This window comes from Salmo trutta, chromosome 5 (assembly GCF_901001165.1).
Source record: "Salmo trutta chromosome 5, fSalTru1.1, whole genome shotgun sequence".
Taxonomy (NCBI): Eukaryota; Metazoa; Chordata; class Actinopteri; order Salmoniformes; family Salmonidae; genus Salmo; species Salmo trutta.
The window spans coordinates 13,008,368-13,023,603 of NC_042961.1; the positions used below are offsets into that span (position 1 = coordinate 13,008,368).

At 40.4% G+C, this 15,236-nt stretch overlaps 1 protein-coding gene across 5 annotated transcripts in view; it reads left to right on the plus strand.

The window, feature by feature from the left end:
- The window catches only part of LOC115193685 (regulator of G-protein signaling 7), a 50,799-nt gene that overhangs the window by 32,431 nt on the left and 3,132 nt on the right, over nt 1-15,236 (plus strand). For 4 of the 5 annotated variants that reach the window (XM_029752587.1, XM_029752588.1, XM_029752589.1 and 1 more), the window contains 14 exons: nt 1,033-1,083; nt 4,538-4,644; nt 5,274-5,325; nt 5,782-5,846; nt 6,643-6,719; nt 6,961-7,042; nt 9,187-9,261; nt 9,368-9,466; nt 9,642-9,703; nt 10,119-10,229; nt 10,475-10,600; nt 11,732-11,918; nt 12,100-12,189; nt 12,895-13,424. In XM_029752587.1, the coding sequence (XP_029608447.1) occupies nt 1,033-1,083; nt 4,538-4,644; nt 5,274-5,325; nt 5,782-5,846; nt 6,643-6,719; nt 6,961-7,042; nt 9,187-9,261; nt 9,368-9,466; nt 9,642-9,703; nt 10,119-10,229; nt 10,475-10,600; nt 11,732-11,918; nt 12,100-12,189; nt 12,895-13,131 (1,421 nt within the window). In that variant the 3' untranslated portion in view covers nt 13,132-13,424. Of the gene's footprint in view, nt 1-1,032; nt 1,084-4,537; nt 4,645-5,273; nt 5,326-5,781; nt 5,847-6,642; nt 6,720-6,960; nt 7,043-9,186; nt 9,262-9,367; nt 9,467-9,641; nt 9,704-10,118; nt 10,230-10,474; nt 10,601-11,731; nt 11,919-12,099; nt 12,190-12,894; nt 13,425-15,236 lie in introns of those variants that run through there. The other variant, XM_029752591.1, reaches the window with a different exon arrangement.

Genomic DNA, 15,236 nt, shown 5'->3' on the forward strand with positions numbered 1-15,236 from the left:
TTTTTCTGAAGTTGTGGTAAGACGTGGCGAGTCCTCAGGAGCTCGTCTCAGAGACAGGGGAAGAAAGAGAAAGGGTGGAGAGTCACTCCATCTCTTGGTGACCCCGCTGATCTCTTTTCTTCACATAACACCTTCCGTCCATCTCTTACACCACACCTAGAGAGGAGAGATGGAGAGAGAGACACAGTGATAATAACTTTTCTATCTAGGTCATGTGAAAACCAGTGGTTGAGCTGGGGTGTGAAGATGGCTTGAGGCCAGATGTTGCACTCAATATTGTGGGCTGTTAAGATTATTTACTTGTAAGATCATTTTTATTTACGTGCACTAATGATGGCTTTAAATCCATTCTAAATATATGGCCCTGATATGTACTAGCCATGTTGTCCTTAGCATTAGTTAGATAGGTTCTGCCATGACTGTTCCAGCCACTATCAGGGGTGTAATTTGTATGAATGAGAACAGAGGTAGGTGGTTTCTAATGGTAATAAAAGCATAGTGTGTTGGACTGCCAATTACCCACCCACATGCTAGGAATTTGCATGTAATTAAGCGGCCGACTCTGGTGTATTAAAGGGGCAATCTGGAGTTCAAACAATAACAAAACAAACATAACACTAATGTTTTGCAAACAAATGAGGGAGGGGGCTGAAGAAATGTAACCACTCTTAAATCCATAGTTACAGCTTTGGATGCAAGGACTGACCGTCAATACTATGCAAATTATAGTTGTATCTATGTTGTGAGAGTATGCAATGTTTATTTAAAATAACATTGCTTACAAACAATGGAGCAAAACAAGCTAATAGTTTGGGTTGTGAAGGGGTACGACAGTTGAACTAAGCTTATGAGACATTTATATGTTATATTCTTCAAGAATTTGTGGGTACATTTCATTGATCTATAAGTCCACAAATGGATGAAGCAATCCCATTTTGCCCCTTTAATAATGTTTATAGTTTACATCACTGGGCTAAAAGGTGCTGTACAGTATGCTTTGCGTGTATTTATGTATGTGGCTTTCCATTCCAGGTTCTGACATTGTACAGTGGATGATCAAAAACCTGAATATTGAAGATCAAGGTAATACATGCTTATTAGTGTCCTATTATGTCTCCTATTATGTGACACTAGATATGTGAAACAGTGAATCATTCACATTTACACTACTTTACAGGCTCGAAATGGCCAGAAACAAAGTACTTTCTTCTGAAACTCGTCAGTCTATTTTTGTTCTGAGAAATGAAGGCTGTTCCATGCGAGAAATTGCCAAGAAACTGAAGATCTCTTGTACAACGCTGTGTACTACTCCTTTCACAGAACAGCACAAACTGGCTCTAACCAGAATAGAAAGAGGAGTGGGATGCCCCGGTGCACAACTGTGCAAGAGGACAAGTACATTAGAGAGTCTAGTTTGAGAAACAGATGCCTCACAAGTTCTCAACTGGCAGCTTCATTAAATAGTACCCGCAAAACACCAGTCTCAACGTCAACAGTGAAGAGGCGACTCTGGGATGCTGGCCTTCTAGGCAGAGTTGCAAAGAAAAAGCCATATCTCAGACTGGCCAATACATTTTTTTTATTAAGATGGGCAAAATAACACAGACACTGGACAGAGGAACTCTGCCTTGAAGGCCAGCATCCCTGAGTCGCCTCTTCACTGTTGACGTTGAGACTGGTGTTTTGCGTGTACTATTTAATGAAGCTGCCAGTTGAGGACTTGTGAGGCATCTGTTTCTCAAACTAGACTCTAATGTACTTGTCCTCTTGCACAGTTCTGCACCGGGGCATCCCACTCTTTCTATTCTGGTTAGAGCCAGTTTGCGTTGTTCTGTGAAGGGAGTAGTACACAGCGTTGTACGAGATCTTCAGTTTCTTGGCAATTTCTCGCATGGAATAGCTTTAATTTCTCAAAACAAGAATAGACTGACGAGTTTCAGAAGAAAGTACTTTGTTTCTGGGCATTTTGAGCCTGTGATTGAACCCACAAATAGGTTCCAGATACTCAACTAGTCTAAAGAAGTCCAGTTTTATTGCTTCTTTAATCAGAAAAACAGTTTTCAGCTCTGCTAACATAATTTCAAAAGGGTTTTCTAATGATAAATTAGCCTTTTAAAACGATAAACTTGGATTAGCTAACACAACATTGCCATTGGAACACAGGAGGGATGGTTGCTTATAATGGGCCTTTGTACGCCTATGTAGATATTCCATAACAAATCAGCCGTTTCCTGCTTCAATAGTCATTTACAACATTAACAATGTCTACACTGTATTTCTGATCAATTTGATATTATTTTAATGGACAAAAAATGTGCTTTTCTTTCAAAAACAAGGACATTTCTAAGTGACCCCAAACCTTTGAACGGTAGTGTATGTGACATATCGAAGACCTTGGGACTATTAGGTTCTATATGTGCAAATCATAGTCCTGAGGTACTGAAAATCAAAGTTTTCACATCCCAGATCTCAGAATTGTTCTGTAGTGAATTCTTCTCGCATAACCCATCAAAGTCCTCAAATTGAAGATTTCTGACAGTGTTGTTTTTTGCTTAAGTGCCGTTATTGCTGGCTAGACTAGCCTACACCATACTTAGAGGGAGATGGCAAAGACGTATTCTGATTGGTCCGTCTATATTTATTTGTTCAGGCTTGTGATTGGATTGCAGATAGATGGAACCTTATAGCACCAAGTTAAAAATAAAATCACTTCAAATGTACTTCATAGACATATGAAGATCCATCTAAAGGTCAATTATATGTGACTAACACATTTTTGACAAAAACATTATAGTCCCAAGGACTCTATACCAGCCTTATTCTGGAGAAGTTCCTTTCATGTTGTATCAATTTAACATGTCAATGGCTAATTAGAATCATTGTAACATTAGTGGAGAACTTTGTTTCTCTAAAACCTCAGTGTAGCAGGCTTTTCTAAAGCAATAGATTTTTAAGACATGTATATACTGTAACCTAGTAGACGCCACCACTTTAGGTCAGGTCACTCAGAGGGAAGCTTTTCAATGGCGGACAAAGGGAGGCAATAGGCATAACCCCTATCACTGATTTAGAGGAGAGCTCGTGTGTGTGTACATTCTGTTGCATGCGTTGGTATGGATGGGTCGATTCCCCCGCATTAGTGACACATTTATCACTTTCTAACACAAAGCTGACTCAATAGTACTTCATAAACCACGCATGGACTCTGGAGCACTGGAGAACTCTCAAAAGGACTGTAGCCAGGGTGAAATACCTGCTCCTATGCTTCAGCAGGAAACATGTTCAGACTGAAAAGGGTAGAGCTCTGAGTGACACCTTTTGATTGCTTGACTTCAAGGGGTTTGATTGAGGAATCTCACTTTACTGTGTCGTCACTGACAAGGTCTCACAAGAGCAGGAAATTGCACTGAAACACAGTTTCAGCTTGAGAGAATCTTGTTGGAGGCCCCAATGGTCCTGTGAGGAAAGTTTACATTTGGTTACAAATGTTATAGAACACAAATGGACAGTACCAATACACCCATAGCCACATACTAGTACAACAATGACCTCCAGTTTGCAGGGTATTTAGGAGGAAGTATACATTTTAATGGCTCAGCCATTTTAAAGACGATTACAGGGCATACGAGTAGAGTCGGGGATCTTAAAGTCAGACAGCTGTACTTTAGCTAGGGAATAACAATTTGAGGATACTCTTCCCAAGCCAGACACTAATTTCTATTCCAGTCTAAGAAATAATATTATTTATTTTCCTGTTTCATCCTTTTCCCTCTTGAGTTTAGGAAATGAATCCGATTAGCCTACGGATCAGCTGTATACTTCTGGGTATACCACAATTTGTGGTAATAAATGCATGATTTAGGGCTATGTGCTAACAATCCATAAAGTTGTTAAAAGTAAAGAAATATAAACATTGAGTAGACTAAAGTTATTTTGGGTGGGTGAGTGGATTTGTCTTTAAGCCTGTTTGATATCCACTGTGTGTGAAGCTCTAACCAGACATTAATTTAGATTAATGTGCAAATCCACTCTCAGAATGCTTGAATATATGCAATCTGTGTGTAGCTTCCCTACAGAAGACTATCTGGCTCTTTCTGTAATTGCTATATCTCTACAGTATGTTGCTGTTTCGCTTCAAAACATTGCATCTAACATGCAGACTAACAATCTCACAGAAGCACAAAATGCATAAACACACACACATCTACACGCAAACACGCAAATACACTTAAAGGGCACTCACATTTATCAGTAAACATGTCTTTAAACATGAATGAGTGATAATTTATTGATGCATAGCTGAGTCTTACATACATTCTAGATACAGAGAAATAGTGATAAAAATAGAATGTGTTTAATTTTACATTAGGAGAGGTGACAAGAGTATGGCATATGAGGTAAACATCCCCAACGGTACTATACTGACCTCATTTACCATACCCCGGTGAAGGGGGGAAGTGAGGTGTGTCAAAGGGGACAGTGGGAATATTAGGGGTGTTGTGGTGGAAAATTATAGGATTTTATTTGTGTTGTCCAGTGGAGGCCCTTCACCTGGGGACCCTGATGGCTGCCCACGGCTACTTCTTCCCCATATCAGACCATGTACTCACACTGAAAGACGATGGCACTTTCTACAGGTTTCAGGTACAGTGAATTCATAGGCTGCATAGCTCTTATATGTACTATAATGTACTCCTACTGCCTACCGTATCTGATCCAATCCATATCAGACCACACATGGAGACTAGGATTCATATGTCTTTATTGAGCGCTTATCCACAGGGACTTATGGGCTTTATATTTTACACCTAAACCAGTTATATTGCTGTATGTTTTACTGAGGCAACTAAAGTGCCTCGCTCTAGAGAAATAACAGGGATTTTAGTCAGGTGTCTCTGTTCTTAGATCAAGGTGTCTCTGTTCTTAGATCAGATCTTAGATCCAGGTGTCTCAATTCTTAGATCAGTTATTAGATCAAGGTGTCTCAGTTCTTAGATCAATTAGATCAAGGTGTCTCCGTTCTTAGATCAGTTCTTAGATCCAGGTGTCTCAGTTCTTAGATCAATTAGATCAAGGTGTCTCTGTTCTTAGATCAGTTCTTAGATCCAGGTGTCTCAGTTCTTAGATCAGTTCTTAGATCAAGGTGTCTCAGTTCTTAGATTAGTTATCAGATCAAGGTCTCTCAGTTCTTAGATCAGTTCTTAGATCAAGGTGTCTCAGTTCTAGAGCTGCCTTGTCCCTCACTATTTCCTCCTCACAATCGTTGTCCCCAGACCCCCTACTTCTGGCCGTCAAACTGCTGGGAACCAGAGAATACAGACTATGGTAAGTGCGTTTTAGCAGTAGTGAATAGTTTTACACAATGGAAGGCTGTACAGAGCATTGAATGTAACCATCAACATGATAATATCAAAATTGATTTTATTTGTGTAGCATCTGACATGCAGTACATTGTGGCCCAAATGGCTTTGCAGAAGAAAACAGAACCATCATTGGTGGTTTGTTCAATTCAATGTGTGAATATATGTATTTGTATGTAAGTTGCTACAACCCCTAGATAGCCGTTTGCATCCTCAAAGCAGCGATGGATGTTGTTAAGACCATTTTACATGCCACATTGTACTCTGGTTATGGAATGACATCAATGTTGTGGCCTAGACTGCAGCTGATGCAGAAAGGGTTTGGCAAAGTTAAAATGTTATCTGTAAAACAGCATCTGGTCAACAGTAGTTTTCTCTGTTTTCTGATTGATTTGTTCTTCCTCTGTGTTCTGTGCCCCAGCCGTTTACCTCTGCAAAAGAACAATGCAAAACAAAGCTCGTCTGGAGCTGGCAGACTACGAGGCGGTAGGTCTTCTCTCTTCATTGTCATTGTCTATGTAGTATGTTAGCACTAGCATCCTTAACTTGCCTAGTTAAGTGTTAAGGATGCTAGTGCTAACATACTAAGGAGATGAAGATAAATGCTGATATCAATGTTAAGGATGCTACTGCTAACATACTAAAGAGATGAAGATAAATGCTGATAATAATGTTATGGATGCTAGTGCTAACATACTAAAGAGATGAAGATACAGGCTGATATCAATGTTAAGGATGCTAGTGCTAACATACTAAAGAGATGAAGATAAACGCTGATATCAATGTTAAGGATGCTAGTGCTAACATACTAATGAGATGAAGATACAGGCTGATATCAATGTTAAGGATGCTAGTGCTAACATACTAAAGAGATGAAGATACAGGCTGATATCAATGTTAAGGATGCTAGTGCTAACATACTAAAGAGATGAAGATACAGGCTGATATCAATGTTTTTTATTTGTATTTTTTTTATTTAACTTTTATTTAACTAGGCAAGTAAATATGTTAGCACTAGCATCCTTAACATTGATATCAGCCTGTATCTTCATATCTTTAGCATGTTAGCACTAGCATCCTTAACACTGATATCAGCCTGTATCTTCATATCTTTAGCATGTTAGCACTAGCATCCTTAACACTGATATCAGCCTGTATCTTCAAAGTGAAAACCTTTTGTTCTGTTGCTATTATTGTGTTATTATATCATGTCATGAGACAAGACAAATCATTATTTGGCTAGATTTACTGTTTGGATTTTTTATGGTTATTGTTGTTTCAGGAGAGCTTAGCGAGGCTACAGAGAGCATTTGCCAGAAAATGGGAGTTCATATTTATGCAAGCAGAAGCACAAGCAAAGTAAGTTTCCAAATTAAACAAATCTACTATGTGTTGATGAGTGTTAAGTTGATCACCACACTCCTACTCATTATAACGGATGTGCCATCAGTTCTAACTACCATTTCTCAGCAGTTTCCTAATAACACCACATTTTAGGCAGGGGAAGTGTCAAAGAAAAAACATGAATAATTACACAAAAGATGGTTTTGTGAAAAGACCTAAAAAGTAATTGCTTGTACTGTGTATCCTTTGTCCTCAGAGTTGACAAGAAAAGAGATAAGATTGAGAGGAAAATTCTCGATAGTCAAGAAAGAGCGTTTTGGGATGTGCACAGACCAGTGGTGAGTTTATTGAGCTTTTAAAATCTCATCCTACAAGAGGTACACTATCTCCATAACATAAAACCTAGCTACAAGGTTTGGCCAAATCTTCCACTGGAGAATACAGCTAACTGGAGCCTAACATGCTGACCAAACTGGACGCGCGCGTGCCTCTGGAACTTTCATTAGGCACACCTGTCCCCTGTTCCCACTGATTAGTACTTGTATAAGTGTGCCCTTTGGTTTCCATTGGGCTGTCGATTATTGTTACAATGTCCGTTGGTGCGTTCGAGTACCTGTGCTGTGTGTTTTGACTTTCGTGCCATTATGGATTGTGCAGATGATTACGGGTCTCCTCCCGTGTGTTAATCATTGTGCACATGTGTTATTTATTCGAGGTACTCCTCGCTCTTTTGTTTTCGGTTTCTACCCTGTGTTTTGTGTTTGTTTGGTCTTCGTCCCTGTACCTTTGGGGCTTAATAAAAACCCATATTACGCATTCCTGCGTCTGTCTCCCGATCCTTCATGCCAACGTAACAGTCCGCCATTGCGTGCACGTTGATTTTGTTCACCCACACCAGAAGCGATCAGGACAGGCAGGTTGAAATATCAAAACAAACTCTAAACCAATTATATTCATTTGGGGACAGGTCAAAAAGCATGAAGCATTTATGGCAATTTAGCTAGCTAGCTTGCTGTTGCTAGCTAATTTGTCCTGGGATATAAACATTGGGTTGTTCTTTTACCTGAAATGCGCAAGGTCCACTACTCCGACAATTAATCCACAGATAAAACAGTAAACCGAATTAATTTCTCATCATCTCTCCTCCTTCCTTCAGGCTTCTTTTTCTTCTTTGGACTTTATATGACGGTTGGCAACCAATTTTATGGTGCATTCCTACAACCGACTGGAGTGCGGACCTCAGTTAATCTTTCAATCACCCACGTGGGTATAGGCTCCTAAACACCAATGAGGAGAAGGCACGTGGGTATAGGCTCCTAAACACCAATGAGGAGATGGGAGAAGTCGGACTTGCAGCGCGATGAGCGTTAGAAATTGAACCAATTTGTATTTTAGCGCCTGGCCACGCAGACGCTCGCTGACGCGACGTGAGCGGTGTGGTCAGCATGTAAGGGATTGATTCAATCTGTATCACTTAACTGCAACGCAATAGCGCGATTGAAATGTTAAGTTAATTTCTGATTGAGCAGACATATGTAGCATTTACCGTGATTGCAGTCTCCACAAACGCAGAACATTGCCTTTAAATTTCAATCGCGCTATAACGCTGAACTTCCGCAATACGGATTGAATCGAGCCCCTAACTTAGTATTTCTGTTTGTGGAATATTGTTGTGTATTGTCATGCGTACCATGCTTAGAAATATCCATTGTCAAAAACCTACATTGATCTTATCTTATAAATTAAAAATACATGGCACAGATTGTTTTTATTAGATGTTTTTTGTAAATGTTAAAGAACTTAACCTGTGCTTTCTTCAGTCTACAAAGCTATTTACTTCTCTATTCAATATGAATAATGTTCAATGTGAATAATGTTTAATATGAATAATGTGAGGGGTTTGGATAATCGTCAATTATTTTGCTTGGTAAAGGCATCGCTTTTTGCTTTCTTCTTTGCCTGCCGTAATACCAAAATGTTATTATTGTACCGTCAAGTCCTAAAATAATGATGTATTCACCTGCAGCTCTCCAGTGGTCTCTATGACCTCATCATCCATTCAGACACACTTCCTTCTTAGTAATATCTTCCACTAGGGAATGGAGCCGCTTCCCTGGAAAAATCCAGCTCCATGAGCTTAATTGGAAAATAACAGGATCAATTCATGCATGCTTGGAACATTATAATCAGGTTCCTTTCTGATTTCACAGCAGCCTTGTCAAACCAATTAGCCACCGTGGTCCTGGAGGATACCTTAATTGTGCCCCTTGTTTGATCATGCAGGACGTACAGACAATATGTTTTACATTAATATTTCACTAGATCATGTTTGACTGAGCGTGTAGCAAAGTGCAATAGAAGAAGCTGGTTTTCTGGGTTCCCTAAACAGTCCTACCTGAGCTGCTAGTGAATCAATAGGAAGAAGCAGAGAATGCTCCCTAAAGGGCTTGTTTTTCTTCTGTTCATTTCTGTTGCTCTCCAGCCCGGATGTGTAAACACAACAGAAGTCGACATAAAGAAGTCCTCCAGAATGAAAAATCCCCAAAAGACAAGAAAGGTAAATTTTCCTATAAATCCATTCATTCTGAATAACAGGTCAACTGAAACACTGTTATTTGAAAATATTTGATTTTGGGTGGGTTCTGATTATCTCTCTGTCTCAGTCAGTATATGGGCCTCAGAATGATGTGCGAACCCACAGCCCCACCCACACCCCCGCCCCAGAGGCCAAGCCAGCCACAGAGGAGCAGCTACAGGACCAGGTAATGTAGAAGCTGCTGGACTTCCAGGGTAGTTTCTCTTGCATTGCAAAAATGGATGTTTGGAAGGGAACTGTTCTTTTCAAATGTACATTTAAGATGGCAACACTGCTACTGTCTTGTCAGTTCGACCAGTTTCCAGAAATTCACAAAATATTGTTTCCCCATGTTGTTCCAGATCAATTATTGGGGAGGGCAATTAGACAGACATCGACTGAAAATGTCCAAAGTGGCTGAGAGGTGAGTGAAGTTCTCCGTCTCTTCATTCTCCCCCCCATTAATCCCTTCATGAACTCTCTAAAACTTAATATAGCCAGTAATTAAGAGCTTAGACAACCTTGAAAAGTGTTTAGCCCAAACAATACCTGCTGTGTATCATCAGCACTAAGGCTAATTGTCATTTCTTGTGCTGTTATGTAACACTGAACAGAGTGTACATAACACTGTACAGAGATTCCCATTCTCAGCTGCCTGGGTTACTCACTATTGTGTTAAAGCAAAGATACTGCATCACTTCCTGCTATCTTCGAAGGTCAAGTACTGTGTAGCATTGATGTTAGTCATATCCTGAGTTCCCCAGGCCGCACGATACATTGTCACATTTTCTGTACACTCTACCTGCCTGAACTGAAGAGTAAGGTGTCTTTCTTCCCAGTTTGTTGGCCTATACAGAGCAGTATGTGGAATATGACCCCTTCATCACGTCGACCGACCCCTCCAACCCCTGGATCTCAGAAGATACCACAGTATGGGAGCTGGAGGCTAGGTGTGTCTTTTTCAACTTTATTATTACATCTCTGTGGTTATTCTGTGTTGTTTTACACTGGTACAAGTAGTAAGTGGTAACAGTAAATGATTTGTGAGTTGCTCTGGATCAGACCATCTCCTGAGGGATGTCAGGTAGTAATACAATTGTTTGTAGCTGTGTAGTGTAGACTGTGTACTGTTAACTGTTCACTGAGGTTTTCCCTCTGTACACTGTGATGTCTGACTGCGTGTGTCTCTCCCTAGTAAGGAGCCAGGTCAGCAGAGGGTGAAGAGGTGGGCGTTCGGCATCAACGAGGTTCTCAAGGATCAGGTGGGGAGGGAGCAGTTCCTCAAGTTCCTGGAGTCTGAGTTCAGCTCAGAGAACCTGAGGTAGGGGATAAAGTGCACACACATTTAACGCACGTACACCCCCACATGCACACACTCTCACTTCTTTTCTCTCACACACAATCATAACCTATCCTTGCACTTCATTCACGCTTCCTGTACTTCCTCTTCTAGTACTTGTCTGAACTGTTTTGCCCAGAGCTAATCTTCAGGTCAATCTGGTAATGTAACTAAGTGAGTGTTGTTATTATCTAACAGAGTCAGAGGTGGAATTTAACACCTAATTGGTCACATTAATTACCCTAAAATTAGATGTGATGTTATCACCATTAGAGGACATAACTGAGCACTGAATTTATATTTCAGACAAATATTTTCAGACAAATCTTTGCAGTACACATCCAGAAATTCCTATAAGAAACCATGTTGGGAAAACGGCTTACCCTGGACAAGACATGCACAAGCATTCACACGTACAATACGTTGCTTGTCCTATATTAGCCTAAAGAGTGATAGAGAAAGACAAAAATATAGGGGTTCAAGTGATCATGTTTATAGTTCAAGGGAAAATCCACTCTATATTATTTTTTGGTATTTTTTAATTAGTCCACTGTTGATACAGCCTCAAAATGTTTTGCATGTCTATCAAGGCACAAGGTGAGACCCAGATGCAGACACAGGAGGCAGATGGTTGGACTCTTACAATGTTTAATAATCCAAAAAGGGGTAGGCAAGAGAATGGTTGTCTACAGGCAAAAGGTCAAAACCAGTTCAGAGTCCAATAGGTACTGAAGGGCAGGCAGATTCAAGGTCAGGGTAGGCAGAATGATCAGGCAGGAGTCAAAACCGGGAAGACTAGCAAAAGAGAATAGAAAAGGAGTACGGGAAAAAACACGCTGGTTGACTTGACTAAACATACAAGACGAACTGGCACAGAGAGACAGGAAACACAGGGATAAATACACTGGGGAAAATAAGCGACACCTGGAGGGGGTGGAGACAATCACAGAACAGGTGAAACAGATCAGGGCGTGACAATGTCAGCAGCAAAGTTTTCAAGAGACTGGACTTTCAAGAAGCAAAGTGTCACCGGCCACATCATGATGATGATGATGATGAGGATGATGCCAAATACAATTGTGTTATTCCCTGCCCCCATGTTGTGTCCTGCAGGTTCTGGCTAGCGGTCCAGGAGGTAAAGAAGAGGCCCATCCGGGAGGTCCCGACCCGGGTTCAGGAGATCTGGCAGGAGTTCTTGGCCTCTGGAGCTCCCAGTGCCATCAACGTTGACTCAAAGAGCTATGACAAGACCACCCAGAACGTCAAGGACCCTGGACGCTATGCCTTTGAGGACGCACAGGTAACACTGTAGTAATATGTTAGTGAACTGTAGGGTAATTATAGGCAGGTTACTGACTTATGCCTGTAGTGTGTTTGGGATATCAGCTGGATAAGTTACTGTACTGTTGAGTACATTTGTCTCCAGAGACAGTTACAACGTGTCCATCACTGTGGTTGAACCATTTCCTTGTGGTTGACAGGATCACATCTTCAAGCTGATGAAGAGTGACTCCTACAGCCGCTTCATCCGTTCCAGTGCCTACCAGGAGCTGCTACAGGCCAAGAAAAAGGTAAGGTCTTCAAAGAATAAACATGGCTGTGTACACTGCTGTTCTCTGACCTGCCCTGTCTAGGGCCTGGAACAATGACATTGATGCCTCCAGCAGTGAAGGAATAACTACTGTAGCAGCATTTTCATATGCAAAGAAAATTCCTCATAAGGTGTCTGACCTGTAACGATGGTTGTGATAATGGGGTAATTAAGCAATAAGGCCTGAGGGGGTGTGGTATATGGCCAATATACCACGGCTAAGGGCTGTTCTTATGCACGACACAAAGTGGAGTGCCTGGATACACTCCTTTGCCGTGGTATATTGGCCATATACCACAAACCCTCGAGGTGCCTTATTGCTATTATAAACTGGTTACCAACGTAATTAAAGCAGTTCAAGTAAATGTTTTGTCATACCCTTGGTATACGGTCTGATATACCAGGGCTGTCAGCCAATCAGCATTCAGGGCTCCAACCACCCAGTTTATAATTAAAATGATAGTTCATTCATGATTTTCTATGATTTGGCTTATGTTTTGTGTTATGTCACGTATCACTGTATAATTCTCATCATAATCACATCAGCATATCCTTATCTTTGCTATTATTTTTCAAAGGGCCTCTCCTCACAGTTTAGTTTGTTTCCCATTACTTCACTTTTTGGTTTCAGCTCTGTCCTTCTTTTCTGGCTTTCCCTTTCTTTATTCGTCTTTCTTTTGTTAAGTATGGAGGCATTCAGGACCGCAGAACTTCATTTGAGAAATTCACTCGAAATGTGGTAAGAGGACATGGGTTTTTCTGGTCGACCAACGGGCCTGTTCAGATAAAGCGTATCCACTGCTTTATCACTCTCTCCTTCCCTTCCTCACCTCCCCTGGACACGGGCATGGTGACGTTTCATGACCATCTTTTTCAGGGCCTTGTCAACATGTACTGTGCCTCTCCTTTCCTTCCTGTTTGACTTTTATGTTGCAGTTATAGCACCAAGTAAGCTTTTCTAAGAGTTTTGTTAAAGGAATTATTGTGTTTCATTTGAGAAATTAGCCTATACAGTGTCTTCAGAAAGTATTCATACCCCTTGACTTATTCCACATTTTGTTGTGTTACAGCCTGAATTGTTGCAAACAGGATGCATGTTTTGGAATATTTTTATTCTGTTCTGTCAATTAGGTAAGTATTGTAGATAACTACAATGTTGTTGATCCATCCTCAGTGTTCTCCTATCGCAGCCATTAAACTCTGTAACTGTTTTAAAGTCACCATTGGTGAAATCCCTGAGTGGTTTCCTTTCTCTCCGGCAACTGAGTTAGGAAGGACGCCTGTATCTTTACAGTGACTGGGTGTCTTGATACACCATTAATAACTTCACCATGCTCAAAGGGATATTCAATGTCTGCTTTATTTTATTTTTATTTTAGGCATTGAAAAATCTCCCTGGTCTTTGTGGTTGAATCTGTGTTTGAATTTCACTGCTCGACTGAGGGAGCTTACAGATAATTGTATGTGTGGGGAACAGAGATGAGGTAGTCATTCAAAAATCATGTTAAACACTATTATTGCACACAGAGTGAGTCAATGCAACTTATTATGTGACTTGTTAAGGACATTTTTACTCCGGAATTTATTTAGGCTTGCCATAGCAAAGGGGTTGAATACTTATTGACTCAAGACATTTCAGCTTTTTGTTTTTAATTCATTTGTAAACATTTCTAAAAACATAATTGCACTTTGACATTATGGGGTATTGTGTGTAGATCAGTGACAACAAATCTCATTCTAATCCATTTTAAATGCAGGCTGTTTCACAACAAAATGTGTAAAAAGTCAATGGGTGTGAATACTTTCTGAAAGGCACTGTATATTTCATGATTAACTGATTAATCAGACGTTTATTAATAAAAAAAAGATTTATTCAACAATGGTAGTTAGACATTCATCATTCCATTTCAAGACTTAGATGCAATAGGAGCACAAGTATATCTGGATATAACCTACACATATTGGTTTATTATTCTTGTGAAATCATGTTTTTATGTAGTTTGATACACAATGTTGCATTTGTTAACTCCTCTGACATTTAAGGCTGGATTTAATCCGTATCGCAGAAGATCCGCGTTAAAATGTAAAGGTAATTTCCTTGAGCCCACATAGTTGAAGTCGGAAGTTTACATATACCTCAGCCAAATATATTTAAACTCAGTTTTTCACAATTACTGACATTTAATCCTAGTAAAGATTCCCTGTCTTAGGTCAGTTAGGATCACCACTTTATTTTAAGAATGTGAAATGTCAGAATAATAGTAGAGAGAATGATTTATGTCAGCTTTTATTTCTTTCATCACATTCCCAGTGGGTCGGAAGTTTACATCCACTCAATTAGTATTTGGTAGCATTGCCTTTAAATTGTTTAACTTGGGTCAAATGTTTCGGGTAGCCTTTCACAAGCTTCCCACAGTAAGTTGGGTGCATTTTGGCCCATTCCTCCTGAAAGAGCTGGTGTAACTGAGTCAGGTTTGTAGGCCTCCATGCTCGCACATGCTTTTTCAGTTCTATAGGATTCAGGTCAGGTTTTTGTGATGGCCACTCCAATATCTTGACTTTGTTGTCCTTAAGCAATTTTGCCACAACTTTGGAAGTATGCTTGGGGTCATTGTCCATTTGGAAGACCCATTTGCGACCAAGCTTTAACTTCCTGACTGAGGTCTTGAGATGTTGCTTCTATATATCCACATAATTTTCCTCCCTCATGATGCCATCTATTTTGTGAAGTGCACTAGTCCCTCCTGCAGCAAAGCACCCCCACAACATGATGCTGCCACCACCGTGCTTCACGGTTGGGATGGTGTTCTTCGGCTTGCAAGCCTCCCCCTTTATCCTCCAAACATAACGATGGTCATTATGGCCAAACAGTTCTATTTTGTTTCATCAGACCAGAGGACATTTATCCAAAAAGTACGATCTTTGTCTCCATGTGCAGTTGCAAACCGTAGTCTGGCTTTTTTATGGTGGTTTTGGAGCAGTGGCTTCTTCCTTACTTAGCGGCCTTTCATGTTATGTCAATATAGG